At 54.3% G+C, this 19212-nt stretch overlaps 1 protein-coding gene across 1 annotated transcript in view; it reads right to left on the bottom strand.

Moving 5' to 3' along the window:
* Window positions 1-11328: 11328 nt before the first annotated feature.
* The window catches only part of LOC119098866 (sushi, von Willebrand factor type A, EGF and pentraxin domain-containing protein 1), a 39165-nt gene continuing 31281 nt past the window's right edge, over window positions 11329-19212 (bottom strand). The window contains exons 12-15 of the mRNA XM_037221911.1: window positions 18801-18992; window positions 18001-18205; window positions 16407-16488; window positions 11329-12388 (exon numbers count right to left, since the gene is read on the bottom strand). Of these exons, the coding sequence (XP_037077806.1) occupies window positions 12052-12388; window positions 16407-16488; window positions 18001-18205; window positions 18801-18992 (816 nt within the window). The 3' untranslated portion in view covers window positions 11329-12051. The remainder of the gene's footprint in view (window positions 12389-16406; window positions 16489-18000; window positions 18206-18800; window positions 18993-19212) is intronic.

The following is a 19212-nucleotide window of genomic DNA, read 5'->3' as shown; positions in this document are numbered from 1 at the left end:
TCTGATGATATTGTAGTCCATTACTTGAGCGTGGTGCAGCTATAATCTTGCACGAAATTTGAAATAAGCAAAATCATCAAGCACTCGCTGCTCACAGGTACACCACACCTTTACCGCAGTTTACTCTTGACAAACTGGGCACAGCTGGAAAAGGAGCTGCTATACGCAGTACGGTAAATGCGTTGTGCATGGTCGAGATCTGTGCACAATGCCTCGCCGTTTTCACCGAGCATCTACGCCTCTGCACTGAAAGTCGCAGCTGACTGTCCTCATATGAATAAGCCTGTTTCAACTCAATATTTTTTTGAGAGCTAGACGTTACTGAGATATGAAAAAATACCTGCCTTTCTATCAAACAAATATATACCGCATAAAAATGACAGACCTACAAGACCTGGCCACCTGGCCACACAAATCAATGCTAACCACTCACTTAGGAGAAGCCCAAAGCCTTTTGTCCAAGCTTCTAGCAATACATAGCACGCTTTGTGATCATTTTTACGCACGCTGAAGCGCACGAGTTCATCCGTACACAGGTGTCGGGCCGGTTTGGCACGTGTCCAGCCCTGCATGGCTGCGCTTGCGGACACCGCGCGTGGCGACCGGCGGAAGCGACAGAGGCCCCGCGCTCCCCCCCTTCCCCCCCCCCGGCGGAGGCAACAGAGGCCCTGCCGCTTCCCCCGGCGGAGGTGGCGGAGGCCCTGCCTCTCCCACCGGCGTGCTGCGCGACCGGCGAAGGCGACAGAGGCCCTGGCGCTTCCCCGGCGTGCCGCCGGACGTCAACTGGCTTTGTCCGAGTATCGCAGGTGTCATCGCTAGGTCAGCAGGCGCTGTTTTTCGACGGCTTGATAGCATCGCCCGGAGCGGTGACCTTGTCAGGTCAACAGAGGGTCCCGCTGCGAGATAAATTCTGCGGCGCCAGATGCTCCGATTGGAAAGAGGTCGCAACGTGCCTTCAAACAAAGGGTTGGAAAAACGCGCCTTTTTCAATCGGCTCTGAGGCCGAAGTATATGATGACGATGAATCAAAGCTCACCCGGGGCAGATGGGGTCATGTAAAATATTCGCACGGTGTGCATGGCTGCCTTTGTTATCTAGACGACTTGATGTCATTGATGTATTTAACGATCTGTTTGCCGTTCGTCGTTTTAAACACCAGATTTCATCACCTCCTCACGTCCGAATGACTGCCACACAAAATGTTGGTTGTTACTGAGCACATTTCCAAAAAGCTGTGTTTACTGCAGAGTACTTTTAAAAGAGTACAGGTGGAAATGAACTCCCCTGACACGGACCCGGGCGGTGTTGAGCTCTGCTGCGGCCGGGCTGGCCGACGGCAGCGCCGCGGCGCCGCACCCAGCGGCTTCATGTCGACGCCCCGCCCGTGTGTTGGGTAGCGGGGCGCGGTTTTTGAGCGCCATGAGAGCTGCTGCAGTGCCCCGGGCGCGCCGTCCGCTCTCACACTCCGACCGGCACTTTTACGCCGCGCCGGCGCATGCCTGTGGCGCGCGACTCCTGCCGCGCGTGGCAACGCCGGCCTGCGCAAATACCCGCGAGCCGGGCCGCTCGCGGAACGTGGCGCCGCGGCGCGACGCGCTCGGCGCTCCCGGCTGCGGGGGTGTGGAGGGTGGCGGGCGGCCGCGGCCCCCTGGCGGGCCCGGCCGCCGAGCTGCGGCCTTCGCGGCGCGTCCGTCTGGGATGCGGGACGGTGCCGGTGGGTCGCCGCGTCCCCCGGAGTCCCCCCCCCCCCCCGATCGGCGGGGGAATCTTAATAACCGATTGGCACAAAAACAGAGCAGCCAGTGGCGCATCTCCAGACGTCAGCCGCAGAGCGAAAACAAGCCGCTCGAGCCGGCTAATTAGGGGCGCAAGGGGTACGGGAGGGGGGCCGGGCGGAGGGGAGAAGGGACTTCAGATGACACCAGAACGGGGCGAACGCCAGCCGTGCGGCGACCGGGAGGAGCAGGGGAGGAGGGTACAGCCATCTCCCGGTGGATGGGAGGAGTGACGAACACTGGCAGAGCGGCACCGCCATTAGGCACTGTTTTCGAGCCGGCTGGGAGGATTACAATTATCTCGGTAGTGTTTGCGCGGACGAGAAGCGCTCGCACCATTCCGCAGAGCAGCGAGAGGACGGCTCGCTGAAAAAATCAGGCGAGTAATGTGACGGGCCAGTAAAGACGAACCATGAAGTCACATGCCGGAGCGACATGCATCGCGATTGACACACCCAATATGTTGCATGGGTCACTCAACATGACTTTTTCGTTTATTTTCACGGCAAGGAAACGTTCCGTTCCTCAAAGGGCTTCTTCTTACTACCGCCTATTCGGACAACGCTCCCTTGCTATTTTCCTCTCGTACGTTCTCCTTCCGTGAGAGACACGCTCCACTCGCACACTCCGTTTTCTCTTGGAATCGTCATGTAGAGCTCCAACACAAGGGAGATGCGTTAGATCAAGAGGCACAAAATTACGTGCCGGCATCGGTGCGACCTCTTGATATGTAGGTAATTTAACTTACAAGGCTCCCAGACGCAGCCATTTAAATCGCACGGTGGTAACAGCACAGAACGAACTTTGGGCAATTATTGCTCGCTCACACACTTTCAAAAACTACATTCAGACATTTATACCTGTTACTTGTTATCTTTCTCCCAGTCATATGGGGACTAGCACCCGTAACAAGGCCCCTTTTCTTTCACATCCTTCCGTAAGCTTATGCCCCCCTTATTTGTGGGGTGCTTCAGTTCTTTTGTCTCGTTTCCAGTCCATGTCACTTTGCATTGACACTATGGTACCTTGGCTTCAGTTGTCCGGCTTCTTCTCAGCCCGCTTCTTGTTCCCGCTTGTGATTTTTCTTGTTTCTTGCGGGGCCTCATTTCACGTGCCCCATATTTTGTCCTTTTTCATAATCGTCCATTCTCCACCCAAATACACAGCGTGTCTTAGTGTTCTCGCTGACCATACCGACTCCTCCCAGGGAAATCTCATTTCCCTTTGTCTCCGCAGCAGGGGCCGAAAAATAATTACATTGTGAAATTGATTTAGTCCCTAATAGCAATAGACTTCAAGGCTACAGCATATGGACGAGCCCTCCTCCCAAGAGCAGAGGACACCTCGAAGAGTGCCGGCAATTCGGCCAACTACCGCACAATGGAACATAAAGCATCCCAAATGGGCAGGCGGCGATGGAATCCGCCAGGAGAACGCATCCCGGCCACCCTTTCACCGGCTCCCCTCATCTCCCCCCGCGCCAGAGGCAGACATCTCGGCCAGGTATCTGGGACGCGGCGGCATTTTTCCGTATTTCAGGTATTCATTACCATGTGAGATTGGGTCCTGGGTCGCATATTTGGCGGCGCCAGGCAGCGCGAGCGGCGTCCCGCTGCGCGCCGGCCGCGGCCGCTTTGACCGACCGCCCATAATAAACAGACAGTCGTTAATGTATATCGCAGAAAATTGCTTGGCCGCACAAAGAGGGTGCCGGCGAAAAAACAAGTGGCGCGGCGGGATCAGGGGACCGAGAAGGTGAGGGCGGCGGCGCCCGGTCCTATCCATGGCGACCACAGAAGCTGCTGGGGAGGGCACTTCCTCACGGGCCCCGCGTCAGCACGCGGGTGTAGCGCCATACTGCCCTGTACATGAGAGCGATCCGTGTGCTAATGTTGTATCCGCGAGCAGAATGTCCGATGTCACCTTTCACTGAGTGGTGTCCGCCACGAGCCGATATTATTCCGTGCTCTGTGCTCTGTGCTCCGTGCGTTACACGGGGGCTCCGAACTTTTAGTAATACATCAAATAATGCTCATCGTCATTTATCAACTTCCTGCGGTGGCGATTGTTCACCAGGCATGCCTTGAGTGTTCCGCAACTTCTGATGAGTTATGTACCTACCTGCACAGCTCGGCATCGCCACAGCTATAAACTATAGCGATTCCGTGATACGAAGCGGTTGAATACACCACTGCTTGGGTAGAGTCCTCTCAAGTTTCCTTTGGTGGATAGTGCCACGGCGGCTATAACACAGTGCCGCCTTGTAAAGCGTCAGGCGGCGATCACGCCCTCACGATCACGAGACATGCAGTTTCACCTGGTGGTGGGTCGGCGCTTCACTTACATTCACTCCACCGCAGTTGTCTCAGAACGCCTTGTTTTACTTAGCTGTGTGTGTGTGCGGGGGGGGGGGGGTAAACAAACAATTAAGGCATTGGTTGACGATGAAGCTCCAGCAGACTATTCGCTCCTGGACGTTGTACTGCTTTGGTGTCGGCTTATTTGCTGCGTCACCAACACACTGTATCTATATAAGCTTAAGATCATGTGATCTGCATACTTAAAATAGATAACATAAGCGCGCACTTCGCGACACACGCCCTGTTATCAATCATGCTACACATGCCCGGCCACGGACGAAGGCCGAATGGATGCCGCAGGGTCGCAACGCGTGCGTGCAAGCAATACGATGTTTGTAAGCCCACAGGAGGGCTGATACATGTGAACTGCTGGTCATTTAGACCATGCGAACTGTTCAAAGGGCCTCATAAACGGCTTCGAGTGGTTTTACAACTGTTGTGATTCATTCTGAAACCTTGAAACGGGCAAAAGTCAGCAGAGCTGAGGTGGCGAAAACAAGACGCAGTGAAATGTCTTTCACGAGTGTCCTTGTGAACCATGCCGCAAGTCGCAGTTCACCTCCACTTGATAACAAAAGCATCGGATCACGACGAGAGCGCTGGAGCCGGCTCTGCGTGGCGAGGTCCGCTGTCAGACTTTCGCAGGCAACGCGAGGATCCCAGAGTCAGTCCCAGAGTCAGTCGCAGAGTCAGTCCGGCATGCAGGGCAAGTCCGCGGCAGCAGTCAGTCCCACAGCAGCAGTCTGTCCAACGGCAGCAGTCAGTCTCGCGGGAAGCAGTCAGTCGCGCGGCAGCAGTCAGTCCAACGGCAGCAGTCAGTGCTGCAGCAGCTTCAGTCTAACGGCAGCTGTCAGTCCGGCGGCAGCAGTCAGTCCCGCAGCAGCAGTCAGTCCAACGGCAGCAGTCAGTAACGCGGCAGCAGTCAGTCCCGCGGCAGCAGTCAGTCCCGCGGCAGCAGTCAGTCCCGCGGCAGCAGTCAGTCCTGCGGCAGCTTCAGTCCCGCGGCAGCAGTCAGTCCCGCGGCAGCAGTCAGTCCCGCGGCAGCAGTCAGTCCCGCGGCAGTTGTCAGTCCCGCGGCAACAGTCAGTCCCGCGGCAGCAGTCAGTCCCGCGGCCGCCTGCTGTCAGGTGACAACGACTCCGCTGCCGAGCAGACAAAAATGCAGCGGTCGCATCGGGCGTCGATTGAACAATGGAGGAAAGCCCGGTCCAGCCGGCGCCGCCTCGGCATGCGACAGGGTCGGGATGCACCCGCTGAGTCTGCGATGTCGCAAAGTGGAGCATTGTGCCAGGCGCAGCTTTATCACACAGTCGACAATGGCAGATGGGATTCGATCTTGGGATACGCAATCATTGTTACCATGCCTCGAAATCGCGACTAGTACGCGCGGGGATCCGTCGTTGGAGGCATCGGCGAGATTTATCAGAAACATTCACTTTAATACAACAGCTGCACGACTTCGTCCAATGATCAAAATGTCGCGTACCTAGACCATCCTCTCCCCCCTCTCTCTCTCTCTTCTCTCTCTATCCATCTATATTCGTAACACACCCACCCATACACACACACACACACACACACACACACACACACACACACACACACACACACACACACACACCACACACACACCACACACACACACACACACACACACACACACACACACACACACATATATATATATATATATATATATATATATATATATATATATATATATATATATATGTTAGTGCGCTTAGCATGATGGCCTCCATTACCTAACCGCTTTGACGAATTTGTAATCTTTAAGCACCTTTTAACATTCAATCACTGCAAATCCCTTTCTGTGAGGCAGCATGCAAACAACTTGAGGCCCAGATGATCGCAAAACACAAGTTGTAACGTTCGGATTTTGTGCGTGCATCCAGCTTCACGTTTACAATCTTTAGGGCGGATAAGGGGGGACCTTGATCGTTCTTTGCCTTTTAGCCAACGCTTAAACACCTGCACTCTCCGCACTCTATGCAATGAACTGCGATGGTGGCGACTTTCCTTTTTCCTTGAGCTTTATGTGCAGCACCGAGTTGCGCGTACTGCAGAAAGCAAGGAAACATTGGAAAACCTCTTCTCATACACCGTCCCACAAGTTGCGAGTGCTGAAATCTCCATCTTTAGCCGTTCAGGCCAAACTGATCAAGTGGGAAATGCAGTAACACATCACCAGAAGGGCAGGTCGTGAGGCACAGCAATCGAGATTCATAGCAGAATGCAGCAACCATATTACCTGCTTGATTGCTTGGCACCCATTTAATCGATTTAATTTGGTAATCCATGCATCCCTGGTAACACTTACAGGCACAGAGAAGGACATACACATCTATTCATACCGTACTCGATGCTTACCAATTGCATGTCTGTCAGTATGTCAAAATGATAAAGTAAAAACAATCACATTTGATTGCTAAAAACTCTTTCCTCATTGCTTTGCCTGGATACGTCTCCGATTTAGATCCTTCAAAATTTTAAATGCCAAGTACAACGGGCCTAGAGTACCTAGTCGAACACGTTATTTGCTTACAAATCTGGCCTTACACCAGCAGCAGATTTTTATCAAATACCCAATAGAATTTGTCCCTGCAGGCTGCCGTACTTCACCACATTGAACACATATATGGTCAATTGTTTTATTCTGCTCTAATGTTCTGTAACATTTTAGCATTCCCTATCAATTATTTCCTAAATTGCCTTGTTAAACACACCAACACCACGCGCAGCATTTCTCAGCAAAATTCTACCAAAACTCATCTAGCATGGTTCTTGAGCGAACTATACCAGCGACTTGAAACTTTCAGAACCATTACAGCAACACCAGTGCTACGTTGCGTCAAAAGTTGCTCATAACGTCGTTGGCGCTTTTACAGGATAGCTAATCTAAAGGCTCATTTGCCTCTTTTGTAGGGCTTCACAAGAGGGTTTCCTCGTGTCAAAATAATTAAGCCAGCGACGCATTCACACAGCAGTCTGGAGGCACGTTTTAATCTTGTCATACTTATGGCGTTTAATTATTTGGGCTGAATGAATTATATATGAGTTGAATAAAATGAATGTTGACAACTAAAAGTATGAAGCAATGCGTAAGCACAAAAGATCATGCTATAATTCGCAACATGCGAGAGCACGACACGCAAAACCGGCTGCCAGTAATTTTTTTGGTGGTGCTACGACCAATGCGAATTATTGAATACGTCCCTGGGTACGGCTAGAAAGAAGCTTATACTAATAACTTTCCAAGTGGTAACTTGATCTCTGGTTCAGTGACGCCTCACGAGCTCGACAGACGTCAAAACGATGGTCTGGAAACTCTCAGTATGCACTGAATTGTGACGTAAAGGCCGCCGTTGTGCCTGTGCTCATGGCATATAACGTGCGAGAGGCCCGATGGCGCTCGCCCGAGTGCAACATGTGGTTTTAGATGAGCTTTGTGTAATGCTGAGCACCTAGTGTAGGGTAGTCCGTGTTTTATAAAGTACATGTTTTGCACGCTTTCTGAAGGCTGCTCTGCTTTGTTCACCAATGCAAGGCGCAAGTCTATAGATGATCTAGTATTTAGGTCATTGTGGGTGATCATTACAAGGCTATGAATATGCTTTCCGGCCTCCGGACATCACTCCATTCAACGCTCATGTACGCTGGTCTTTATTTTCAAGAAGTGCTGTTAGGCATTGTTACACATCCAACTTAATCCTGGCTTCGATCTAGTCTTGACGCAGTCGAGAAATTCAAACATAATGTAGATGTTTGACGTCTTAGTCAATTCTCTTTCATTTATTTTCTAGATTTGTTATAACGTTAGTCAACTCTCTTTCAACTTCTGTATGCCACCCTGTCTGTGGAGTCACTCTCAAAGGAGATCAATTTGTATTCCATCTTGCAGCAGAACATGAAACAGACAGCTACCAAAGCAGTGCATAATCATTACATGCACATTAACGCACCAGACATGGACAATAGTCCGAACAATCGTTCCATCCGATACAAATAGTTTGTCTCAATCCTGCGGGAAAACCAGAGCCCATGCCAATTCACCTTAATAGGTATATCAAACTGATAATTCACGCTGCCCGTTTTTTCAGTCGGTCAGCAGTTGTAGCAATCTTTTAAGCCAATCGCTGTTTCGAAAACTAACTGGGGCTCGAGAGCACGAATTTTTCAGGTGATTCGTTCGTTCCAGTAGCTTAGTGGGTTGAAGTGTCGGCCCATGGACTCGCCAAGCCTTGGCGGTGAGGGTTTGAGTTGCTTTAGGTGCCCGCTATTTACCCAGGACTGTAATGACATGCAGCCGGCGGCAGCGCCGCGCCAAAGGTCATGTGACGTCAGTGGGCAAGACGGACCATGCCGAGCATTATGGCGTGTCAAGCTCTTGCCGCAAATTTCTGCCGTCGATCCATAACTCGTGATCGGTGAGTGGGCTCAATGCTCACGCATTGAACATTGCTCAGCACGGTCGCTCATCCCAGAAATCTAGCCAGTCAAGCGGTTCGGAATAAACCTTAAAGATGTCAGGTATTTTACGTGACGTACTTGACCACCAACCACGCGGTGGTAGCCAATGCAACGTTTTCGCAGGCAACATGACGCGGACTAGCAATTTGTCGTTGAAAGCCTGACCCGGCAGTCATATCCTGGACTAGCAGAAGTTTTAAAGAAGTGGCGCCTAGCGGGTCGCAGTTGGCGAAGCTTAGCCCAAATGGTGCCAGGTTAAGTAGCGTTCCTAGCTCCCTTCCCAAAACACGGATCGCTCACTCCAACAGTAAGCGTTTTGCGAACGCCCGGATTGCAAACGACACGCACACCTGGCTTCGGGCTCAGAGTACCGGCCAGTCGCGCCTGCAGCGCGCGCCCTGAACGCACCACTAAAGCACCCCCACTCCGGACAAGCTCGCCTGGCCTCGGGGCTTTTTAGCCCGTCACGGGCCGTGCACAGGCACGTGCCGCGCGCACGCCGCTCACGCCACCGGCGGGGGTGGCGGTGGGGCGGGGGCGGTGGGGCGGCCGGGATGGCGTATCGAGCCGGATGCACCCAGCACAGTGGCGTCCGTCCTGAATGGGTCATCAACTGGCGGCGCGCCATCGCTGACGCGCATGCAAACAGTCAGTCGCTCGGCATACCGCCTGAATGCACGAGAGGTGCGCGGGGGGCAAACACAGCGGCGGGTGGGTGGTATTTTCAGCTGCTGGTATTGAAAGATGGCGTGGATAGGATACACACGAGAGGTGCTATTGCACACAGGGGAAGCGGTGGCCGTCGCTGGACCGAATGGCGGCACAAATGGACCATCGTAGGCGCAGCTCATTCACGTGGCATTGCAATTATGACGCGAGGCAGGCCCAGGGAGACGCGGGCCTGCGATTCCGCCAGATCCAGCGATTCCGCCAGATCCAGTGATTCCGTCAGATCCAGCGATTCCTTCAGATCCAGCGATTCCGTCAGATCCAATAGACGCCAGGGCGTAGCGCATGTCGCTCTTCTGTGTCACCTTTCAGATGTGATGACGCACGCTTCGGTGCAAGCTTTGTCACAGCTGTTTCGTCATAGTAGTTGTTTGCAAATGTTTACTTTGTGTATTGACCATTAAAGGAGGCTGTGGAGGAGAACAGTAGGCCGATAATTTGATCGCTTTGACTACTTCATATCATGAATGCTAGCTGCCTTGTTACGATATGTGCGCAGGGAAACTGAAGATCATTTTTGCGTCGTATGAACATGTAAGAGGGCAGTCCTTATTGCTGACCCAAGACCAACGTGACTAGTCCCTGTTCATAGCAGTATTCCCCGACAAGACGTTGCATTTTTACAGTTGTAGTCATTCAAAGCTAACAGCAATTGGTTGCACACACATGTTAGCAGTTACATTGGTCCAAGCTATATCTCTAAAGCATTGTTTAGTCCAACGTAGGGATACATCAATGAGAAGCCCACCGCCTCCCACATCCGGCGGAATCCGTCCCGTCTCTCAGTGGAAGTCGCCATCTCCCGTCTCTCAGTGGGAGTCGCCTTCTCCTGTGTCTCGTTGGTAGCCACCGTCTCCTGTGTCTCGGTGGGAGTCGCAATCTCCCGTGTCTCGTTGGTAACCGCCGCCTCCTGTGTCTCGGTGGGAGTCGCAATCTCCCGTGTCTCGTTGGTAACCGCCGTCTCCTGTGTCTCGGTGGGAGTCGCAAACTCCTGTGTCTCGGTGGGAGCCGCCGTCTCCTGTGTCTCGGTGGGAGCCGCCGGCGGCTGTCAGCCGGTCCCGCGCCGACGCCGGCTCCGGGGCGGCTCCAGGAGCGCTGCGGCCGCCGCAGGGCCGGGCGGCATCCCTCTGCGGTGGCGGTCGGCGCTCTCGCGGCCGCCAGGGCCGGCCGTCGCTCGCCGGTAACGGGCCGCCGCCTGCAGGGCGAGTGCGTGCTGCACCGCGGTTCTCACGCAGAGGACCGGACGCCGTGGTCGATGGGCTCGTTGGACAGTCGAGAGAGTTGGAAAATGGCCGCTGAGAGTGTGACATGGAACAAAGATACTATTTGAATGCCTCCGCAAAGGGCATTTTACCCAATGGCATAGCCAGCACTGATGCAATGGAGGTCTGGAAACCAGTAGTTTTGGGGCAGATTTGACTCTCTTTGTTTTTTAGGCATATGTCATTAGGCCAAAGCGGAAATGGACCAGAAACATTTACGGTGCGAGTATCTCAATGACTATGCTCACTATGTATGCCCAGCCGTGTATTCGAAGCATGCAGGGCTGGTCCTATGGTCATGAAAACAATCAACAGCATGCGTTGTTGGCTGTTCTCCACATGCGCTGTAAAAGATGAGAATCGATACAATCGCGAGAGTTAAACATGCAGGATGCGTTACGGTTTGAGAAAAACCCAAGGTTTGCGTGATGCCGCACTGAGCGCCAAGAAAATGCTACAATCAAACTAAAAAAAAACACAGTCAAACGGCATGAAACGCAGGGCACAGTGAGTTAAAGTGAGTTAAATGACATAAGTTACCCACTTAAATCTTCTTGAATTAAGAAAACTGCTCCCATGAGATCGCATCCGTTTTGAAAGAGTTTGCCGAATAACCCGTGCGTCGGTACGGAAAAACAACAGTTTCATCGAATTCGTTTATAATTGCGCTACATTCACCTACCATCTCATTTGCAATAAATAGTGCTGAATCACACGCGCAAACATAACAGAACACTCAGCTTACACAAATCAGTAGGCAATATCACATTTATGTACAACATCCAGCGTCCCAGTAATTGCCGAAGCGAAACACGACGCCACTGACCACTTGATGCCTCGCGTACTCACGAGCTGATTAAAGGCATCGGACATTATCAACAACGACCAAACGTCTGGTCAACTCCAACATTTCTGACAAATGCGCGCAGGGAAGGATGCTTTGCGCTGATAATAAGTGATCATATTTTCGCATCCTGCTATACAAAGTTCTACCATAAAGATGTGTGTGGACAAGCTTCATTTGTAATGTGCTTTCTTGGCGGAAATTCAGTAGATCGTGAGAAGTTCAGCCCCACCTCATTCGTCGGTCAGATGGGGCCAAGTGCCTCACAGTGCGGTATTCGACGCCGAGACGCACGGCCGACACAGGCACTGCGATGACGTCACGAAGCGGGACTTGCCGAATTCCGCGGCCCCTCCACACGCCGCGCCGCGAAACTCGGCTTGCCCGGCGTCACCTACGCTGTCCGGCGCGAGCGCGTCCACCACAGACTCCACGTGGGTGTTAACACGGCCCTCTGCACCCGGGGTGGGGCCCTCTGCGCCTTAATCACCCGCCAGCCCTCATCGGGTCTTGCGGAATCTTGCGACTTTGCCAGACATGGTTCAGGTTTTCTCCGCACAACGGCGTCACTGAGCCCGTATAGGTGGCGCTGCTCACTGCTTGCGACTGTGCCTTTCCGCGCGATCGTGCTCGTCCTTATGGTGGTGTCGGTGGTGGTGGTGGTGGTGGCGTCGCTTGTCCTCGCCACGGTACATGTGCGCCACGTCCGCCACGGTCAGCTCGCTGGCGTCGCGGTACATCTCAGAACGCATGGTCGGCTCTCCGCGCGACTTGCCACCACTTCCCGACTTTCGCTCCTGGCGTCCGCTAGACTGGAGGTTTTCCCACGCGCGCTTGTAGTACTTGTTCAGACCGTGGGTCTCTGACTCAGTAGAGTAGCTGCTGGAGTTAGCGTTAGGGTGCGAGCGGCGCTGATGATAGCCGCGGTTCCTGCGAAATGCGAGGGTCACGTGAGCGGTCTCGTGACAGACCGGCAGGTCACGTGGCGGTCACGTGTGAGGACGGCCGCCGGAGAGTGCGTTACAATTCGCTCGACCTGGAAGCCAGAGAGTTAGGGTGGTGTTAGTGCCAGTCGCAGTCACGTGTCAGTCGGGCTGGTGCTAGTGCATGCATTAAAGCGCGGACATCATGACGCATGACCGAGAGGGAGCTGTGCCAGCTGTGCCAGCTGTGCCAGCTGTGCCCCTGGTAGCCAGGGGCAGCAGGGAGAGAGCGGTGAGCACGGTGGAAAGCAGTAGAAAAGAAGGGAGAAGAGTGGCTATCGTTTTGAAGCTCGTTCATATCTGTAAAATCTCTGGGGATACAAATTCACTTGGCAGCTCAGCTAGTAGAGGACCGACCCAACATCTGACCATAGCGTGGCAGACAGTAAGTTCGCGTACCAGGATCTTTGTTTATGCGTCTGTTCAATACGGTCAATGGTGAAAACTGGTAAGAAAGAAGCGGGATGGGATGAATCGGTCGTGTCGCAACATTACATGGCACTGCCACGGCAACGGACACCGACACAAATTGGAATTGCTCTTCTGAAGCATGGCTGTCTCGAAATTAAAGGGTCTTTTGCCATGACTCGGAAGTCATCCTCCCCAAGTGTTCCGTTCATCCCTTAACAGAGTGCGGTGGTCGAGCCACCGAGACCGCAACAAAGGCAGGAACCCGCCACAGCTGTTTGCCGGGACAGCGACCTCCAGTGGGTTAGGTTCCCAGTTCCATTCTCTCCCCTTGTTCCGACTTCATTGCACAGCGTCTTTCCGCCCTGCATTTTTAATGATTGTAGGTATGTGAGGGGCTGATACCAAGCACGCTAAAGCCCTTTTTCGAGGTGCTCGTTTGATGTTGGACGCGAACGCATGTTAGAGAGAAATGGACCATTGTGGTGAGCTTGGACACCATCGACGCAATGTGTCATGACAACCATGGCTAACTGAGCCTCAAACTGTCAGCATGGTGCATCAGAACCTTGCACGTGTTGGCCTGAAAGAACCCATCGCTTTTCAAGACGATGAGTTTATCGGACCGGAAGGAGTGCTGAGACATTCGATCATTGCAGGTGCCATCAGCAGAGGAGGTCAGAGGTCGACGACCGGACGCCCGGGAACCGATATGGGTGCTGGGTGTTGTAGAACACCTACACGAAGTCCAACCAACCACTTCTGAACCACTATTGGCTATCAATACGGAAGCGATTGTGATTTGTGAACTTGTGAGTGCCGTTGAATTGGTGCGCCGAATGGAACGAGAGCATACCGTTCTTTACCGTTGAGTTCGCCGTGCTGTCAATGCATCAGAAATAGTCATGCGTTGGCAATGTTTTAGTCGCCATCGCCGTTCATGAGCTTACAAAGTCGCGGTGGCAGTGGCGTGGTGCCCCTCAAAACGGTCTGCCATTCCTTTAGCCGTGCGCATGCCACTGTGCTGTTGACAGACAGGTGCCGAAAGCTTTCTTTGACAAGAAATCAGGCGAATCTGTATAGCCGCACCGGCATTGACAACGAATCGCAGTGCTTCGGACAACGAATACACGTGCTTTGAACAACGACTACTAGCGATAATGCGTGTCTGTATGGGGCTATTAATCTCCAAGCCATGCTTATGACAATTTCATGAATCGCGCGGGCCCTGCTTGTGCCGGTGTCTCTCACACAATGGCCCGTTTGGTTTCAGTACTTATCTCACCGGCTGGGGCTGGCCCGTCTCTATGCGAGTCCCTTGGGTGAGGCACGAGTCCGTCCCTTGGATCGGGAATGTGTCCATCGCCGTACGCATCCCTTGGGTGGGACATGAGTCCGTCTCCGAGCGCGTCCCTTGGATAAAATATGAGTCCGTCTCCTTGCGCGCCACTTGCTCCGGTGAAGCATGAGTCTGTCTCTGTGCGCGTCCCCTGGATAGGGCATGAGTCCCTCTTCGTTCGTGTCCCTTGGGTGAGACATGAATCCTTCTCCGTGCGCGTCCCTTGGGTGAGACGTGAGTCCGTCCCCGTGCTCGTCCTTTGAGTGAAGCGTGAGTGCTATTCCGTGCGCGTCCCCTGAACAAAGTATGAGTACGTCTCCGTGCGCGTCCCCTGAATAAAGCACGAGTCCGTCTCCGTGCGCGTTCCCTGGATAAAGCATGAGTCCGTTTCCGTGCGCGCCCCTTGTGCGAGACATGAGTGCGTCTCCGTGCACGTCCTTTAGGTGAAGCGTGAGTCTTGTTCCGTGCGCGTCCCTTGGATAAAGCGTGAGTCGGTCTCCGCGCGCGTCCCTTGGGCGAGGCGTGAGTTCGTCTCTGTGCGCGTCCCGTGCGTGCGTCCCACGTCCTCGCGTGTGCCGTCATGTCTTGTGCGTGCGTCCCACGGCCGAGCGGGGGCCGTCATGCGTCGCACGTCGGACGTAGCTCGCCTCCGTCCGTGTCGCGGCGCGCCGGTCCGTCACGTACCGCCGTCCGTCCACCCTCGTCTCAGCGCAGGTACGGGTCCCGCGCGCGCCGCGAGAACTCAGAGAGTTGTCGCCGGCCGGTAGTTTGGTCGGAGAAGGGCAGCGCCAGCACCGTGTACCAGCGCTGCGGCTGGGCAGGCGAGTCGGGCGGGGAGGGCGGCAGCTCGGTCTCCCGGACTAACCCGTCCGGACTGCGGGCCCGGGTGCAGCCAGGTCACGCTCCAGGTCAGCAGTCGGCCAGGGCCAGGCTCGACACAAGGTCAGGATTAGGCTCAGGGTCCGGGTCGACTCCAGATGGGGGGAGGTGATTTGGGGTAATATGAACCAGCCCTGCCTCTGGGAGGGCAGAGTTTACTAATGGCCCAAGATATGCAGCTTCAAGGGCTAACGTTGCCTCTAAGAGGGTCGGGTTAGGCGATGGAATCGGTGAATGGATCCAGCAAAGATCAGAAGATGTGGTGGGGTCGTCGTAAGATGACACGTTAAAAAAGTTTTCATGAGCGGTAATAGTTTTCAGATTGTAAGAATGTGGATTGACAACCGGGGTCTATGGGCTGAGAGGCTGGTTTCAATGTCAGAGCGACGCCATATATTTTCTACTCTAGAGGGCAAACGCGCGAATCGCAAGTGTGACGCTTTCAGCACGGGTACAAACGCTGAGACTTATATGTACGGGGTTATATGCAGGTGCAATGTTGGCCTCACATCACTCCCATCTAATTCATTCATTGCAGCAGTTGATGGTGCGTCCAAAGCAAGCTTATAACTTGAGCGCATACGGTACGCTTCAAAACGTAGCGGAAATATAGAAGCATATTGGCAGCGACAGCATGGAGAAAAAGTCAGAACCAGAGAGAAAGAGTGAGGGAGCAATATGTCAGGTTCTTACAACTGCACGGCGTTTATACCACCAGAATCCAGTTTTGTTCGTACAGCAAGTACCCAAATGCCCGAGAAAAATGTGCCCATGGTACTACATGGCGAATCATATGATATCCTGGCTTAAGGCTCTTATAATAGTAATACTGCTTTTGAATAATCATTAACGCGAAATATTCATGTGGCAATCTATCTCATCCATCAAACTAGCTTAATCGTTAAGAAGGTGTAGTAAAACAGTTGGCTCTTTGAACAGCGTTCATTCCACTTCAAATTTAAAGTTGCTGCTCAATGGTATTCTAATGAGAGGAAAAGCCTGGGAGAATAGCTACGAGAAAAGCAAAACACAGACGGATATAAGCCGGAGGCACCAGGTGGTGAAAAGAAGAGAGGGATGGAAGGAAGTCCTCAGTCATGTGTCATGTAACGTCGAAGCGCAGCAGTCGAAGCAAGCTACACACGGCACAAGCTGAGGCTTTATGTGCACGCCACCTCAGCAAGCTCTTAGCGTGGATCTGCACCGTAATCAAAGCAAAACTTATAGCGCAGTGCAGTTGATTTCCACATCTGACAGCTCAATTTACCGAAAAGAAATATAACACCAGGAGACAAAAATAAAATAATCTACAAGGAATGAGTAACAAGACGTTTCTCACCTCCGGATCAGGATCACGATGGTGGTGACCACTGCAGCGAGGAAGACAAATCCTCCGAACACACTCAAGGCAATGATGCCGCCTGTAATACACGGAATAGCGATCAGCAATCGGCAGGCATGGGGCACGCCAGGGCTGTTGACATTCAAATAGTGCCAACCACTTTATTGCAGCAAAGCGGTTCATACAAATAGCGTCAATCACTTTATTGCAATAAAGTGGTTAACGCAAATGGCGTCAATCACTTTATCGTAATGAAGTGGTTGCCGCTATTTGGGGGTGCATATTCATGCAGATAATGTACATTCACGAAAACTCGAAGTGTTTTGCTAGCGATGGTCAGGCGAAAATCCACCACATCCGCAGCTCCGAAGGAGTATGGTCACGCCGCACGACAAAACAGCACACACTCGAATGATGACCATCAACATGACAAACGTGCCAGCATCAAGCCGGAGACGAAAAATATCGGGATAGTTTATCATGTCACCACCGCCGTCAAGGTGGAATACGTCGAAACTAGTACGCATAACGTTAGTACAATCAATGAAACAAGGCTGAATGTACAGCAAAACTGATCAATTGCGTTCCAAAACAAGCAAACAAACATTTGATATCATGCTTTCTGAAAGCCTCGAGGGTAAACGTGCAATCACAAACATCAGGGAGGAATAGGTGCGAAAGGAGCACGTATGACGTAAGTACAAATAATAAAACAGGGCTGGACGGACAACAAAAAGCATCCATCACATTACGACAAAAGCAAACGAACTTGTCATATTGGGCTGGTAGAAAGGGCGGTGGATGGCCGGATGTAACCACCTGTCGAACGTTCAGATTGATAGACCGTATGCCTTATCGTACAGGTTGGATGCTGATGGCCTGATTGCCATATCGTGAGGGCGGGCTACTGTCAACATGTATGCCGACTCGTATCGCAGAACCAGGCTGCTTCACGCGTGCCTTTCAGCCCTGAACTCTCTTCGGATTTCCCCTGCGTCTGCTGCCATTGAACGGCCCGCTCCCGGCAGCCACCGAGAGCAGCACTAAAGAGAGGCCAGGACCAAAACGCGCGCATGTGGCGCGCCTACTCTTTCCAGAACCGCCCCCGCGGTATGACATACAGGAAATCACTCCAGAACACATGTATGTCTTTCCTCACGACCTATATGCTCCGCTCAGGTCTTCACCAGCCATCAATGCACCGTTCTAGTCCCCATTATTTACTCAAGCACCAGACACCGTGACTCACACGTATCGGTTAAGTCTCCACGATCAACGATATTAAACCCCCCATTACTCACCCTGCACCACACGAATCCCTACGATCCAACCACTTCAGCCCCAACAGACACGTAGCTCGGGGAGGGGGAAGGGGGAGGGGTGGCGATGAGCCACCCATGAGCCAAGAAGTGTACACCACGGATCGAGCGACTTCTCCGGAACTCGGTCCAAATTGCAGGAGTTTGTGCGACTTGTGCCCTTCCACTCCTGAGGAGAATTCCGACCACGCGTCAGAGCACCCGGCCAATTCCATCGCGATTCGAGTGAGTCACCTCTCACCGCGGGCCGCCACAGCCAGCCCTTCACTCACCCATGTGCAGCTTGGGTCCGGTCGAGCGTTCGTCGAGCGTGTTGGCCGGCTCCCGCACACCGGGCGCGTTCTGTCGGATGTTCACCGTGTCCGGGATCTCGTTCTCCTCCGGTCGGGCCGAAGCTGATGACGCCTGCGCCGGCCACGGCCACGGCGTCTCCGGCTGCAGGCGGCGTTGACTTAGACGGGGCGCCGGCGGGCCGGGCTGGCGCCGGCGAGGGCGGCAGGTGCGGGCGGGTGGGCGCCGGCGAGGGCGGCAGGCGCGGGCGGGTGGGGGCGGGCGGCGAGAGGCGGGGGCGGGTAGAGGTGGGCGGCGGGAGGCGGGGGCGGGTGGAGGCGGGTGGCGGGCGCCGCCGCGAAGGCGTGCGCGCGGGCGGACGTCGGCCGCCGGACGCTGGACGCTCCGGTACTGGCACGGCCAGTGAGGGCAGCGGCCGACGCCCCTCGTGGTGGACCGGCTTTGGGCGGGGGGTCGTCTGGGAGGCGACGGAGGTCGCAGTGGGGGAGGCGTCATGCGGCGCGGGTGGCGCGGGCGGCGCGGTGGCCGGCGCTGGCTCCGGGTCGCTGGACTCGGAGGGCAGCGGCTGAAGTACGACCACAAGCTCCGGTTGACCGGCGCCATCCCCGAGTTCGCTGGGTATCGACTCAAGGTGGCTGAGTTCTGGCTCAGCTTGGATAGGAAGTTCCTCGGGAGCACCCACGGGGTCCGGAAGAGACTCGGAACCTGTCAGCTGGACCAGGGTCGGCCCGAGCTTCCGCCTTCTCGTAGGCCTTACAGCCGGCCTGCTTCGCGCGGGGACCTGAGGCTTCTCCCTCTGGACCGGAGCCATCTCAGTGGTGATATACTCGCTCTCGAAGGGCACGGTGGTCCCGGCGTCTGACCAGACGTCCGTGCCCGTATCGGCCACGGTAGACGGGGGCAGGGTGGGAGACGGTGACTCCGCGTCGGTGGGGCGGGGCCCAGTGACCTGCTCCTCCCCCTCCTCCTCCTCCTCGGCGGGGGAGGTCGTCGTCACGACCGTGGAGGCAGAGTTCTCTCCAACCGGACGTCGGCGAGAAACAGCGCCCAGCCGGGTGGCGGTGGCGGGACGGCGCGAGGGAAAGACGAAGTTTGAGGGCCGCGGCCGGCGGCGGCGCAGAGGACCCTGACCGAACGCGAGCCGCGGCCGGGAGGAGGACGTCTCCGAGTCGACCTCGGCCGCCGGAGCGTCG

Source organism: Pollicipes pollicipes, unplaced genomic scaffold (assembly GCF_011947565.3).
Source record: "Pollicipes pollicipes isolate AB1234 unplaced genomic scaffold, Ppol_2.1 Scaffold_4740;HRSCAF=5597_pilon_pilon_pilon, whole genome shotgun sequence".
NCBI lineage: Eukaryota > Metazoa > Arthropoda > Thecostraca > Pollicipedomorpha > Pollicipedidae > Pollicipes > Pollicipes pollicipes.
The sequence above is the reverse complement of the archived record's forward strand: the minus strand, read 5'-3'. Positions and strand labels throughout refer to the sequence as shown.